General features: G+C 45.0%; 5 protein-coding genes across 6 annotated transcripts; 2 read left to right on the top strand and 3 right to left on the bottom strand.

The window, feature by feature from the left end:
* Positions 1-481: 481 nt before the first annotated feature.
* Positions 482-1700, bottom strand: GL218_05633 (37S ribosomal protein S24, mitochondrial; the record flags this gene model as incomplete). Of its 2 annotated transcripts, XM_033582312.1 has the most annotated exons (4): positions 482-787; positions 849-1135; positions 1194-1630; positions 1684-1700. In XM_033582312.1, 4 exons carry the CDS (start codon positions 1698-1700, stop codon positions 482-484), a joined length of 1047 nt encoding a protein of 348 aa, XP_033434967.1. The 2 variants fall into 2 exon arrangements, with proteins under 2 accessions (XP_033434967.1, XP_033434968.1); XM_033582311.1 differs by lacking the exon at positions 1684-1700 and having other exon boundaries at positions 1194-1491.
* Positions 1701-2827: 1127 nt separating this feature from the next.
* Positions 2828-3187, top strand: GL218_05632 (uncharacterized protein; the record flags this gene model as incomplete). The annotated part of the gene is made up of 1 exon (XM_033582310.1): positions 2828-3187. The coding sequence occupies one exon, from the start codon at positions 2828-2830 to the stop codon at positions 3185-3187; it is 360 nt and encodes a 119-aa protein (XP_033434966.1).
* A 603-nt stretch (positions 3188-3790) lies between these two features.
* On the top strand, positions 3791-4552 carry GL218_05631 (UDP-N-acetylglucosamine transferase subunit alg13; the record flags this gene model as incomplete). The annotated part of the gene is made up of 3 exons (XM_033582309.1): positions 3791-4121; positions 4188-4326; positions 4420-4552. The coding sequence occupies 3 exons, from the start codon at positions 3791-3793 to the stop codon at positions 4550-4552; spliced, it is 603 nt and encodes a 200-aa protein (XP_033434965.1).
* A 436-nt stretch (positions 4553-4988) lies between these two features.
* Positions 4989-6933, bottom strand: GL218_05630 (putative WD repeat-containing protein C9G1.05; the record flags this gene model as incomplete). The annotated part of the gene is made up of 3 exons (XM_033582308.1): positions 4989-6520; positions 6589-6766; positions 6829-6933. The coding sequence occupies 3 exons, from the start codon at positions 6931-6933 to the stop codon at positions 4989-4991; spliced, it is 1815 nt and encodes a 604-aa protein (XP_033434964.1).
* Positions 6934-7612: 679 nt separating this feature from the next.
* On the bottom strand, positions 7613-9363 carry GL218_05629 (Zinc finger protein GIS2; the record flags this gene model as incomplete). Its single annotated transcript, XM_033582307.1, has 9 exons — positions 7613-7821; positions 7901-8074; positions 8134-8187; positions 8238-8263; positions 8330-8372; positions 8422-8439; positions 8522-8968; positions 9027-9226; positions 9275-9363. The coding sequence occupies 9 exons, from the start codon at positions 9361-9363 to the stop codon at positions 7613-7615; spliced, it is 1260 nt and encodes a 419-aa protein (XP_033434588.1).
* Positions 9364-14777: the final 5414 nt, after the last annotated feature.

Raw genomic sequence — 14777 nt, 5'->3', positions numbered from 1 at the left:
GAGTCGCTTGTCTTGTTCGGTTCCCGGAAGCCGAGGATTCCGGAAGCTGCGTCTCCCGATCTTGTAGAAAAGAGGCTCCGAGACTGGGGGTGTACATATACTGGACAATATGTTACCGCAGCCGCGATGCTGAGATAATAACTGTTGATGTGAAGAAAAGACGAGATACTTTCGCCATTAGTATTATTCTCAATCTAGATCAACTCCCTGGCGCTTATAAGAGGGTTGTTAACATAATAAGTTCTAATTGTAACGAACTGTATTTTAGGACCCAGGGGGTATCGAAAGACTTGTCTCTCCTATAATTATTGTTTTCACTTTTACTAGTGAAGTAGATCCCCAACATAATAGGTGACTGATTGACGAGGCTCGTCATCTTAAAATCAGATAACTTGCCTTAGCAGTATCCTAGCTTGTTTTGTATTTTATATTCTTACAGCGAACTCCTCAGAGCTAGCATTTATCTACATGATATTATATATCAAACTCGCCTAGTTGGCGCTATTCTGCCCCGTGGCGAGAGTTCATTTAGCTGCGCCTTGGCATATTCAGGGACTCTAACTTCAGGTTCAGGGACATTGAAGAACCGCGTGATCTTCTCTTTGCCATCAATCAAGGCGCCGGCTTCCTCTTTCGTCTGATCGAGCAATAGCGACTTCTGCCTCGCGTCTTCGAGAAATTTCATCCGCTCATCAGTCATCCTCCATTCCTTTGGAAATTTGGGCTTGATCTTAATTGGGTGATGTCTCGTATCGAGAGGAACGTCCTCAAACATATCGGAGGGGTCCTTAAGGATATGGTAAGCAATGTTCGGTGTTAGTTGGGATTAAGTACAATAAATTATATACCTTTGCTCGCGCGATTAAACCCTCGACTAAGTCACCAAGATAGCGCTTATTCTGCGCTTGGTGTTCGAATTGCTCACAGCTCATCTTAGCTACATCCGTTTCTGGATTGTAGCGGGGGCCCAGTAACTTCTTCAGCTTTAGTTGCTGGGCCTCGTCCAGTGGCATATCTTTGGGCGAGAATTCAAGAACCACTTTATTCTCCGCGGGGTGGAATTCACCCATATAACTCGTGTATCGGAATCGCAAAGGTTCCTGAGCTGTGGGTGGTTCGAAGGGCCGTGCCAGCTCTGATTTTGCGGGTTAATAGATTACTTCTTAGTCGAGACGCAACATGGTAGCACTCACTGGACAGAAGAGGCATCTCCCAAGCAGCAATGCGAGCATATTCTCTATGCTCGCGGTACTCCTCCAACTTGCCATGTGCCATGCTCATAATATCATCCTCGTCGAATTCGTCCTCATTTCGCTCGTCCGTAATCAAGTCGGTATCTTCTTCATCGTCATGCCAGAAAGGATTTTTGAGTTTAGGTACTTTTTGTGCGTTTGACATGATAGAATTGGCACTATTTAACATTTGTTCCTGGATCCGCGTCGACGCTTCAAATTGGGGGTCTCTTAATGCAGCGCGAAGAGATCTTTCCATTTCAGCGACGTCTACGCTACCGTCATCTTCCTCGTCTACATCTTCCTCATCCTCTTCCTTCTTAGATGCGCGACTCCATTGTATAGGTGTTGAAGACAATGCTCGTCTCGGAGCGTATATTCGTGGTATTCGCGGGCAACTTTGCGAGGAGTCGGAGGGTGTCGGAAAGCCCGTAGGCACAATCTCACCGACTGTACTCCAGAGGCCATGACGATCAATGGCTACGTCCCAGCATCCGCTCGAACTGCGAGGGTTGAGTAAAGGAAAGGGCTTCTTTCTAAGCTGAAGTTAATTGTAGTCGATTGCATGCGCAAAAGATAAAAATTCGGTGGATCTCGAATTAACTTAAACGCTTTTTTTGATTGGCTCTCAAGTCTTCAATTCCATGTGCGTAGTACCAGGTACGTACCTAACCTTAGCACATTTACATATGTACTTCGTACCTCGGAGTTAAATGAATGTCCACGTGATCGTGATCGGTATTGCTCCTTATTGTTAGACAAAACATCTAGAACAAGGGACATGTAGTAATGTTGCTAACGCAAAATAAAAGATTTATGCGCAGTGCTATTTGGCTATATTAAGTATACAAGACGGCAAGATGAGGAGCATTTAGTGTTTATCTACGCCTTACAAGAAACCTCCCCGCCGTTTACCGCTGCCTTAAAAATATTTCTTTGCCTACGATTGCGCAATATATGTGAAGCGTTGGATAAACTGACCATTGCCTCTCATAGAAGACTTGTAAGGATAAATACAATAATAGGTCTAGATTCGGTGTAAAAAACAAAAGAAAGAAAGAAAGAGCCCATGAGGTATTTCCCAGGGAGATTAAAAATTGTTTCTTACTATATAATGAGCTAAGGGGATTTTATTAATATTTGAGTTCATCCTTGCACTATATCTTCGTCTTAACTTTAACACGATGTCCCCCCTACCCTCAATTCCAGCTGCTGCCTGTGCGAGGCACTATACCCACCCGCCACATCTATCACGAGGTGGAACTGTAACATAACGACGGGGGCCTATGTCTATACATGCGGAACATGTCCTTTGTTCTAGATACCTCATCCAGAATCCTAATAACATTACCTCGCTCTACTCTTGTCTCCTACGTACGATACCTTTATATTCAGCTTGATCACTACGCAACTCACGATTACTATGTCATTGTTTCCATTATCTAAAGCCTTTACTAATATAGCTAGGTACTCTCGGAACTTTACGTAAGATGTATACCGGCAATATAGAAACCACTCTCTAGGAGATAATCTGCAAGTTCACTAGAGAGCGGATCCAAGCGCACAATCAGTTGATACTCGCCAACAGGGCCAAGATGAAAGCTAGGAGACCCCGTCGCAGCAACAGCAGAGCCGATGAGCAACTCTCTCCAAGTACCAGAGGTGTCCAGAATGTGAACGATAAGTACAACAGACTAGTAGAGGTCAATAAGGACCTCGCGGAAAGCCTAGTGTCCGGAGACAGAGCCGCCAAGCGGGCCATCACCAAGCTGGAGACGAAGATCCTTAAGCTAGAAGGGGATTTCGAGTGCCTCTCCAAGGAGAACTACTGTCTTGCCAAGGAGATCAGGGATCTTAAGGAGAAGAACGAAGCCCTCAATGAGCAGAACCAAGGCTTCCTTGAGCAACTTGAGGGGCTCTGCGATCTGATTCAAATTCGTCCTAAGAAGAAATAAACCCCGAGTGTGCAGCCGCATATCACCAATTAAGAGACCTGTACGAGGTGGATATGGGGGGAATAATTTGCTAAATCTGTTGTTTTGGCCTGATACATCTGCATGGTAGATCTATTAGTCACGCCATAGAATAAATTGTTGAGTTTACTTCAACACCTTTATGATTTCTCTCGATCTATATAATATGCCGTGATGAAACGATGCACCTTGGCATTATATAAAATAATATTTATGGTTAAAGCTGTCATAATTTGGAAATTAGATAATATGTTAGAGTTGAGATACCTATTGCGTAGAAAATAGGGGTCACTCCTGAGTACCTAGCCACAGTTGTCGTTGCCACACTGCTTACATGTGCGCCATGAAATTACCTAAGCATGTCTGACTAAACATTGCTAGCTGGTGGTGAAAAGCGCTTAATCTGGTAAAGAACTCTACCTGTAGCCAATCACTTTCTGTCCCTTCCCTGCAACTTTCGAGATATTTAGCCTTAGGAGGTACCTACCTAATTGTCAAATCTCGATTATGTAACATTTCCATGCTCTAACACTCAATTAAGTCTTCTTGTCTCCCCTACCCTCCAGCCAAATCAAACACATCATCATGGTACCCCAAAACAGACGCAAGTACGCCTTCGTCACCATCGGCGCCAGCGCCAGTTTCAAGCTACTCATCGAGGAAGTGCTCTCGGAAGCCTTCATCGCCAAGCTCAAGTCCCTCAGATTCACTCATCTCACTATCCAATGCGGGCCTGACTATGACTACTTCCTGTCTGTCGAGCCCGAGTCCGAGTCTGACCCCGACGACCCCGACGAACTGCTGATTACGGGCTTTCCTTACCATGACGACATTCGGAGATACATGGAGCTCACTTCTTCTAGCCACGTTAATCCTACGCTTAAGCGAGAACGCGGATTGATTATTACCCATGCGGGTATGTTGTGATAACAACCGTATTACCAAGTTAAATACTTCTTATACTGATACTCCTACCCATTAGGCTCCGGAAGTATCCTGGAAGCGCTCGATTTCGACTCAGTGCTGATCGCAGTGCCTAACCCCACGCTTATGGACAACCATCAATTGGAGATTGCCGAGGAGATGGATAGTCAGGGGCACCTGATACAGGGCAAAATCGGGTATGTTAATTTTCATTTTAATTCTTTTCGTACTCGCAAAGAACTCTTCTCACCTCTCCCCATGGCGCACGGATGTACTAACGGGTCAAATAGTTCGCTCGTTGATATCATCAACGAAGACATTTTCACGGCTCCCAAGAAGCAGTGGCCCCCGGACCCCGATCCAGAGTCGGAGTGGCCCGGCGGTCTATGGGACGTCATTAGCGCTTTGATGCCGGAGCGTTAGTTCTGCATTTAACCACCAACGGATGGTTAGGGTTATTTAGTTACGGCGTTTACTAGGAAAGGGAGATACCCCAATTGCGACTGTTTTAGTTTCCGCTAGGTAACTCGAATTGCATTTACGAATAGACTCTGGTTCTAATGATAGGTATCTTATAACGTATCCAACACTATGCTGTGCTTAAACTTAACTATAATAGTGCGTCTATTGCTTGCTTATTGCGTGTAGTTGTATTCTGAAGGTAATTTTTCTCAAAACGTATACAGTTCAAGGGCTACACGTTCAACCGTCTATCAAGAAACACTTCGGAGAAATCATTATCTACGAGAAGTAAGCTGGATAAACAATCCCAAGCCTCGTTCAATATCTACCTGTTCATATAGGCTATCATGATCATGATCAATACTTCATAAGGTCATCCCATCTCTTATTGCAGCCCCTAACATTCCAATCTTAATCGCCGCATCTCGCCCGTACTTGCGACCTTCGTCCCGCCATGCACCCAAGCGACGCCATTAACGCCGTCCTTGTGCGCGTTCAGCGCCTTGACGCGTGATCCGGGCTTCGCGAGGCTCCATACGAACACATTAGTATCCAGCGCGCCGCTGGCCGCGTGCGTGCCCGCCTCATTCCATGCGATGCTTGTTACACGACCCGTGTGCGCCGACCACCGATCCGTCGCCAACTCCAGTCCGGACGTGCGATATGCGTATATCTTGCCTGCCGTGTTGCCCGCGGCAAGCAACGAGCCGTCCTTCGAAAAGGCTAGAGTCGAAATTTGCGCTGTTGAGTTTTTCACCTCATGTGATTGCGTAAGTTTGTTGCCTGAGTCCGCCTTATATAGACGCACCGCGTTATTGCTTAGGCCTACTGCTACCAGTGATCCCTGGGCGGCGATGGCTGTTGGCTGCGCTTCGGAGATTTCTAGCTTGTCTGCAAGTTGATCCTTGACATAGATCTCGACGCCGGCGATGGTTGCCACGTACACTCGTCCATCCGCAGAAGCAACTCCCTTGGGCTGTGCAGACAGTTTTAACGACTCGCCGGCAAAGGTGTTGGCGGACTCATCGACTATGCGCAGAGTATCGTCCCACCCGACACTGTATGCTCGCCCAGTACTAGATGTGAATTCTGTTACCTGATTTGTGTGAGTCTGTCCGTCGACAACGGTGGCGGCTCCAGAGCCGAGATCCCAGCTGCAGACCCGACCATCGAAGCTTCCAGTCCATAGTGTTTGACCTTTGCCATCCGAGCCAACTCCCAGGGCTGTGATGCTCTTGTTATGTCCCTGAATAACTTTGATCGGTTTCGGGTTACCTTCTACCAGATAGTTTAGATCTCCGCCAAGGCTGAGGCTGATAATCAAGCCATCGCTACGACCATGTGGCCATACCACACCGACCTGTTGGTCTGAAATATTGACACCATCTCCTCCGAATTTCCACGTTTGTGTGACTTGACCGGCCTCCACATCCCATAATTTGACCGTCTGATCGGCGCTGGCTGTGACGAAACTCTTCGAATCTTTTGACCAGCTAACTGCAAAGATGCTTCCCGTATGTTCGTTTTCGCCAATGGACTTTATAGGTTCTCCAGTTTTCCCATCGTACAGTTGAATTCGCTTATCTGCACCCACCGTAACAAGGGTGTTCCCGTCTGGTGAGAAGGCCGTGCCCAATACGAATCCTTTATGAAGACCAGTTGACTTTGAGTTAAACTTGAACGGGGCACCGTGCAAGAAACACATAGCCATGTCGTCACTCGCGGTAGCGGCTCTGAGGGGCCTCATCTGCCTTACGGCAACCGAGTTGATGACTTTAGAATGACCGGATACCTCGCCTACGCTGTTACCACTGTCCGCAGTGATGCAGTGTCCGAACCGCTCACGCCCGTCGCCGACCGCAATGATACGCTGCGAATCGCCATCCCACGCTATATCATTGATGCGACCCGAGATAATATGATATTCGCCTAAGTTGGAATGTTATGTTAGTTGAACATGGATACCACCAGCACACTTTTGATCTAGTAGCTGGTACCTTTGGTATTCACAGCCTCTATCGAGTCCCATACTCGAACCGAGCCCGATACATCGCCGCTGGCAATGTAGAATCCACTTGGCGAAAACTTGGCAACGGTCGTTTGGGCCGTGTGACCAGTGTATTGTTTACTAGTAGAAGGGTCGTCGATAGATCGAACAAATATTGATTTCCCGGACTAATATAATGTTAGATATAACTCCCATACTATGAATACTAACTCGGCTTTAGGGTACCTACAGCATAAGCTATCCTTTCCCCTTTGGCATCAGTCGATAGCTGCGTCGGCTGCCCTCGAGCTGTCACGGGAGAAGCAGCGAGTATCTTCTCGATTGTTATCGACATTCCGGCGCTTGATAATACGATTTTCAGAATATTTCTAATATTCCCATATAATTATTAGTTTGTCAAAATAATGTTCGTCATGAGAATATTGTAAAGAGAGCAGATTCGATTCGACCAGCTTTATGTTAGGAGCTTCTGACGACGCATTGTTTATGGAGGGGCAGAGGGGCAGAGGGGCAGTTTACCCTCTACCTAATAGCTGCGGGGCACCCTAAGTCTATAAAGACCAAGCTTCCAAGCTTCTAATAGGCTGCTTCGCTGTGGCTGAAACGCCACGCGTTACAAAGTACTTACCTAGGTAGGCACCTTAGATTTAAAATAGGGGAGGGGGGCAGGTTCCTGTTTGAATTTCACACCGAATTTTATGATGTATTGACTATCTGAGCTCTGAATATAAAGCAAATCATCCTATCCGTGTGCAAGAGGGCTCAGGAGATGCTAGACAGCTCAAATACCACCACCCATTATGGTACTAACTTAGTAGTGACCTCGCGATTCATCCCTGTGTCAAACTCATTCGCAATAATTACCTGATGTACATGACTGCTAATTGGCTATCATGCGAAACCGACCTCTCAGACTCATCGTCAACAAACATCCGCAAAATATTAAGAGTAAACTGAAGAGTCGAAGAAGCCAAGATCCTGAAACTCAATGAGTCTAGATCATCGCGTAGCATTTACCAGTTAACATTGTCGTTAGAGCCCCAGTTGTCACCAGCACCAGTCTCAGGTGCAGCTGGGGCTGGCGGGAAGCTATTTCCGCCAGGGTAACCAACGCTACCGTCAACCGCGTCGAAGGTGGGCTCGTCGATAGGGGCAGACTCCATCTTGCATCGAACTTGAGTGTGGCCCATCTCACCGCACTTTGTGCATTTAACCCGGCTGTCTTTTAGGATGTTAGCACGTAGTTCCATAGAGTATGCCTACCTAGGTAGATAGTAAGCAAAATATCCGGCTTCACTTACAATCGCGGGGCTTGGGGCATTCCTTGGACATGTGTCCGAACTCATCACAGTTGCGGCACTGGATTTTCTTGGGGTTCGGGCAGTCTCGAGAACCGTGGCCTTCCTCGCCACAGTTAAAGCACGCGCGGCTACGACCTCCACCTTCCTGAGGACAATCTTTGGCAAAGTGACCGGCTGAAGCATCTAGTTAGTAACACTCATAGGTATTTAAGTAATCATGATTTACAACTTACTTCCGCCACATTTGCGACACTCAACGTCATCTCTAGCTCGGCGAGGCTCGGGGCCTATGAAATTTGTCAACGAAAAGTAGGAGGTTAGCAACGTAATCACTCACAGTCCGATGCCATGTGACCTCCTTGGCTATAGTAACAGGTATGGTTAGTGATTCAGGACTAATAAGATATGGATAACTAGGCATATACATACCCGCAGTTTCTACAGCCATACTTGTTTTTGCGCGGCTCCGGGCCTTATCCGTGTTAGAAAGCGACAAACAGAATACACTTAGCCAGACTCACAGTCGCGGATGCGATGACCTGACTGGTCGCAATTGAAGCACTTAATGACAGTGTGTTCCTTCTCAAATCTTTTCCTGGGGGCATCTCTTCGAAATGTGACCAATCTCGCCGCAGTTGGTGCACTTGGGTATGCCGCGTTCAACGGTTTCGCCAGCATCTTTGAGACGCTCGAGGTTCTCCGCAGCCGACTGAGGCCACTGCTGGACCTCTCGAGGACGGAGAGGCTTGTCACTCCAGCGATAGTGAACACGGTACTTCTTGTCAAGGTTTCCTTGAAGGTCCATGTGAGTGTGAGTCGCGAGCAGTGCGGGGTCCTCCAACGCGATCAGGTGCAATTCAATGAACTGAGAGCGGAACGCCTGCTCGAGGTTGACGTAGGTGATGCCTGGGGTAGCGTTGAGATACTCCTGGATGCCCTCCTTGACCTTGTCCAGGTCCTTCTCCTTGGCTCCTGCCATGATTTTTGCCCAAGCTACTTCAGCGGGGATCTCACCAAGAGACGAGCGGTCAATCTTGCGCGGATTCTTGCATAGAGCAGCCGTATGTCCTAGTAGAATCAATATGCTTAGTTTTCTGTATTTAGGGTTGCTATTTAGTTGTCTTACCTTCTTGAAGGCAGTTTTTGCAGACCATGGGGGGCTTGTCCGGACAATCCTTGGCCATATGGCCCTCCTTCTTGCAGAATCGGCATTCTCCAGTGAACTCCTGGGGAGGAGCGGTGGGGCAGCCACGGATCGTATGACCGTCCTCATTGCAATGTCGGCACTTCAAGACACGAGGATTGGGGCATTCAGCCTTGTTGTGGCTAGATCTAGTGTTAGCTATGCATATTCAGTACGATAATTCAACTTACCCCTCCTGGCCGCAGTTGAAGCAGGCTCGACCGCCTCCGCCATCTTGGGGACCAGAGTGGTCGATAGTCGCGTTGTGCCAGCCAGACATTTCGGCTGTTCGAGGAAGTCCTAGGGGGTTTATTAGCGTGACTTCATAAAATAAAAGAGTGAGAACGTGGTTGGGTATAAGTAGGTATAACTGCTGACAAAAACAAAATTTTGGCCGAACAGCTTTAGTTAGGTAGCATATGATACGGAATAAGCGAAATATGAAGTTAGATAAATGACGAAACATGAATGTGCAACACGTACGTTCACCTACGTCCCAGAGCACCAATAAGTGGTGGCTGAACAGTAGAATGTGATGACACGACTGTAAGATTAAGGAGGAGAGGATGTTAGAGTGATGTAAATTCAAGATGATCAAAGGTTTCTCTAGCTTTACTAGCTTCGACCAGAGTATGGCTGGCGTAGTAGTAAGCGTAGGCGCTTCCTGTTGGATAATGACAGGGCAGAGGAAAGGTTGGTGAAGAGGATAGAGGAGTAAGAGGCAATATAGCTAAACCGGAGTGACGGAAGTTTGGAAGGGTTAAAGATTGTGTTAAGGGAAGTAGAAGGGTAGAAAGGTAGAAAGATAGAAGGATGATGGTAAAGTGCGATGCGTCTTGATGCAAACATTTCAAGTCGGAGGAAACAAGTAGCCGCACCGCCCAAACGAAACATCGTGACTTACCTTTACGTGCCTTAGGCAAGTAGGTGTAGTAGCAGGGCCTAAGCGAGGGGAATTAAATAGGATTGACTTGGTTGATTCGCGTTGTCTCTTTGTCAGAGACTGGTGACCTCCTGTGGTGAGGATGTCGAAGTTATTGATATTGTAAAGAAAGTAAAGAATAAAACTGGGAGGTGAGATGAAACTTAAGTAGATGGAGGTGGATATAATGGAAGGCACCTACTATTTGGAAAGTGTAAAAGAGAAAGAGAAAGAGAGCAAGGCCTTCTAGGTTGAAACTGAAGAGACCTTATGGGGATTCGAGTGGAGTTACGTGCTGGGATGGCTGATTTCAAGCCCTAAGGAGAGAAGCTGCACTGCATTGACAGTCCAGGCAGTGTGTTGAAAAGGTAATGTCAAATAAAGCAGGTGCTATTATTGCCTAGGTAACATCCATACACAAGAAGGTGCATGCGAGTAGCCTTAGACGGGGTAGGTGCTAAGATTACCCAGGTACCTCATGTACAGGCACTTGTACAGGAACTTGCATTCCTCATACCAGAGGTAGAATTATATTGAGAGGTACCTTCAGGTATTATTAGGGCATTTAGATCTAGTAGAGGGAATGGGGACGGTATAGGAGGATTATATAACTACTATGATACCTAAGTCTTCTATCTAGGGAGGGAGCTTGCAAGAAAGGGTCCTACGGGTATACCGAATGCTACGACCTACCAACGAATTTCCATAACAAACTTTCAATTCTCTTAGTTCTGTCAAAGTTACTGACTCTGGTTCATGTGAGATACTTCGAAAGGAACTTGAAAGGGATACGAAAGGCTGGTATGTCCTAGTCCTTTCTCTCCTTTATTATTTTAGACTACATAGATTCATAGATACGAATCAGTCTTAATGTTATTTCATCCTTCAAACGAGAGTAAATTCTTAGCTCGATATGTATTGTTGGTGGTATCTCGTGTCCTATTCGTCTACGTCTTGTAATAGGGGATTTGCACCCCTTAGATGATTCCAAAAGACTACCTATGGGTGACAGTTTGTCTAGCAACGAATGCCTCATCGAAATTCTTTTGCACAAACGACACCATCTGTGAGCTAATCTTACTGATCATACACAGCATCTTTACGGCAATCCTTGGGCGTTATGCTTCATAGATGTGAGCTCGTAGTCCGACTATATCTAGTTAAATACCTAAGTGTGCGATGGTTAACCATGCATTTCAGATTTAGCCAAGTATTAAATGTTCAAAATCTTCCTTCACCTCCCATATGGTAACAGGTACCTTTCGTACTAATATGAAATGCCAATTCTATCGAGTGTCATATAAGTACGGTTAGGTTATTTGGAGCTAACATATAATCATAAGCGGAAAGATTCCCTTTGATAGATTCACATTTATTGACCATCGTTTCCAAGAACTTCCACATAACAAGGCTTTTTTTATCATACTAAACTTCTCGTCGACAACCAAAGACAAGTCGGTTCTATTATTTACCAAATCTTAGTGTGCCTAGATAAGCAATTAGGCAGCGTTGAAGTCTCATTCCGAGATATTTATTCTGTGAGTAATGAATTCGACTCCATATTACTCGGTGTAGACAATTGATAAATTATATACCAGCAACCAGTTCACACCTTTAGGTGTTTCTTTAGCAATCTTTTCCACGTTCTTATAGATATTTATAAAATTGTTACATCCGGTGAAGCCGTATAAGACATTGTAAGACATACCTATGCATCGCATTGACATGGTGTGTAGCACCAATGAGGCTATGCTTACACGGCTTAACTTTGTACTAGTTTAAGGCTCTGCACCGTGGTAATATCAAATTATCATTACTATATATCTAGGCTCTAATTACCATACCCCAACCTTTTCTATCAATTTAATCAAATGATATACACGATAGACTATCGTGTTAGGTAACTCTTATAAGCAAACCTAAATGCGGTTGAGGCTATGACTCGAAAATCCGTCGTGAATTGTCATGTTAGTACTCCTCGCCCAGCATTCGTAATTAACCTTCAGTGGTCCTCCTAGCTCCGTATCATGTATGGGGGCCAGATGAGCGGGGGCTAGTTGGTTGACAACGACAATATCTGTCTCCCTAAGTATGCGTCCGTCCACTATATTAATAGGCTCTCGGCTCTCAGTGTTCGTTAGACGTTTATCATTGTCATTCTCTGTATCGAATAAGTCGTCCTCGGAGGTGTGATTCCTAGCAATATTACAAGAGTGCGTTGTAATGTTCGGTGTTGTAGTATTCCCCCACGTCGACTCGGATGTTTCCTTATTATAGCTGTTACGTCTCTGCTTGAAAAGAGGCGAAAGGACCGGTATGCATGCAATTATTACACCTAGGTTTGCTTCGACTGTTGACCATAGTACGACAGGTCCAGAATTAAGGGGGTCTCTGAGGTCTTTCAAGAATTGGATTCTGATAATCTGGATCCCGGTGATAAAGAAGCCAAGGGCGAAAAGTCCCAGCAACATGACCTTCTTCCGTGTCTGGATCTTCGTTTTAATGAGTACTGGGAATGGAAGAAACATGCTTATAACTGGTCAGAGCCTTCCCCGTATTTCTTGAATAAAATTCAAGGTACTTACACAGCGAAATCGAAAACGATAGCCAACGCCGAAGAAGCCATGTAGTAAGGAATCTGGTTAATACATCTCCCTGGGACATTTGGATCCCATTTCTTTGCGATCTACCCAAGTCAGCCACATTGCAGATTTGAGTGAGCCCGCTAACATACCGGATGACATTGGTTGAGTTGAACTATCAGACACGATAGGTGGAATAGCGTGCAAGAAACTAATACGCTGGTGACTCCATACTTGCACATCCCCTGGGGAACAAATCGAAAGTAAGATACTAGCAGGCTAAGCTTAAACCCAAGAATGCTAAGAATATATCTAAATATCTAGATTAGGGGTCGAAAATACCAACGACTACCTCTTAGTTTAATGCTTACAAGGAAAAGCCCGCAAGTTCTAACTGTTTAGTGTTAGATATAACCGCTATGTGATAGGAGCTTCTATCTTACTTGTCCGAAGGGATATATGTTTTGGGTAGGTATATCGTCGACATGTTTCATCCCTAAGCCCCATGTTGTTTCTACCAAGTTCATGTCAACTGCAAATAGTACTCAATTTGAAGGAGAGTGATACATACGGATTGCTGTAACCACGGTGAAACCGCACGTTAGAAGCTAGGTAGGTAGTTATATCTTTAGTTAGGAATTACCGAGAGCAGATACGTTTGGAGGACCCCTACCCAAGTTATGAAGATGATCCAGTCATCTAGATGCATACAAGTTCAGTATGCTAGTTCAGTCTAGCTTTACTATGAGCAACATACCTATTCCCAAGGCATGTATAAGCCGACCTCGAACATAACCCCTAAGGCATATAAAGCATAAAGAAACTCCTGATAGAACGCTTGCGACGGCCACTATTGTCGGTCCATTGGTGGCAGTGTTATTTGGAGCGTTATGTATCCACCCCATGTTTTTTAGTCGATTTTAAAATGCTCTCCGTATAGTATTAAAAAGTGTGTCGGCATTCGCTTATACCCGTCTCGGTTCGATATAAGTCAACAGATTAATGATTTGAAACAATATGAAAATAAATACATAAATTATTGCGTGATATGCCAGAGGCTTTAATAGCAAGCTTTCTACTTCTGTGGGCGTTTATTATTTTATTTTTTGACCTTCTTAGTGATAGACTGATGCGATGGAAGATGAATTGTAGAAGCTGATTGTAGATAATAAGAAAAGGAAACACGAATATGCCCCAATCATTCATAGTAGGGCTAGCCTACCTTATTAATTGAGTCGACAGCGGTGACAGTTGATCATTCACCGGCAATACATCGTAGATGTGTTGCACAAACGGCCTGCAATGAAACTTGGGGGTAGCTTCTTCATTCATGTAGGTTCCTACTATACTGGCCATGTACGTCAAATGATCTAAGATTTTAGCTTGGGGTCTGTAATTTCTGACAGTTACTTTCATGCCTTTGTAGTGTAATTATTCAATCTGAATCAAATCGGTTTTAGGGTCGTATCATTGGTATGTAACCGTGGGCCACCTGTCATACAAGAGGACTCCAACTCTAACATTATATACGGACGCGCTTACGAATAACCCATGAGGCGGATGCTATTCGCAGCTAGCGAACTGCCGTGCAACATTCTCGCTGTATGAGAGTCCTCTGATTCGCTCAACAAATTTTCGATGTCCTCTATGAGGGTTGCTTTAGGGAGTTTTGGGGAGTTTATAATTAGAAATGTCTGGTTGCTTCGGTCTCATGAAGGATTATCATTTTCATTTAAAGTAGCATCGCCTCTACTACTATTAGTCATTTGAAAGAAGGATTATTTCAGCCCAAATGCGCAGGTGAAATAACTGATAGAATGCAACGCTGGATATGGCATAACCTTTACGAGAGTAAATTAGTAGGTGTCTTAAAAAATATACCCATATAAGAGAAATCAATGATGATAGAGTAATCTCACTTAAATTTCCTTAATATAGACCTGGTGAAGCTCAAAATATCATAAAGCCTCGCACCTGAGAGTATAGTAAATCGAATAAACAGATCCAATGTTGAACTCATCGAGGATATCAAATATGAAAATGCTAATCATAAAAATTATGCACGGTTTTCACTAGATTGCTCGTGGTGGGAGCCCCTGATATTTTTTCAAATAAAATTTATGAGAGGTGGACAAAATGCTACACCACTGTACTGTGCAAATGAGGGTTAATAATATCTGGATATTGTCA

The sequence above is a fragment of the Daldinia childiae genome (assembly GCF_008694065.1).
Source record: "Daldinia childiae strain JS-1345 chromosome Unknown Scaffold5, whole genome shotgun sequence".
NCBI classification, from domain to species: Eukaryota; Fungi; Ascomycota; class Sordariomycetes; order Xylariales; family Hypoxylaceae; genus Daldinia; species Daldinia childiae.
The sequence above is the reverse complement of the archived record's forward strand: the minus strand, read 5'-3'. Positions and strand labels throughout refer to the sequence as shown.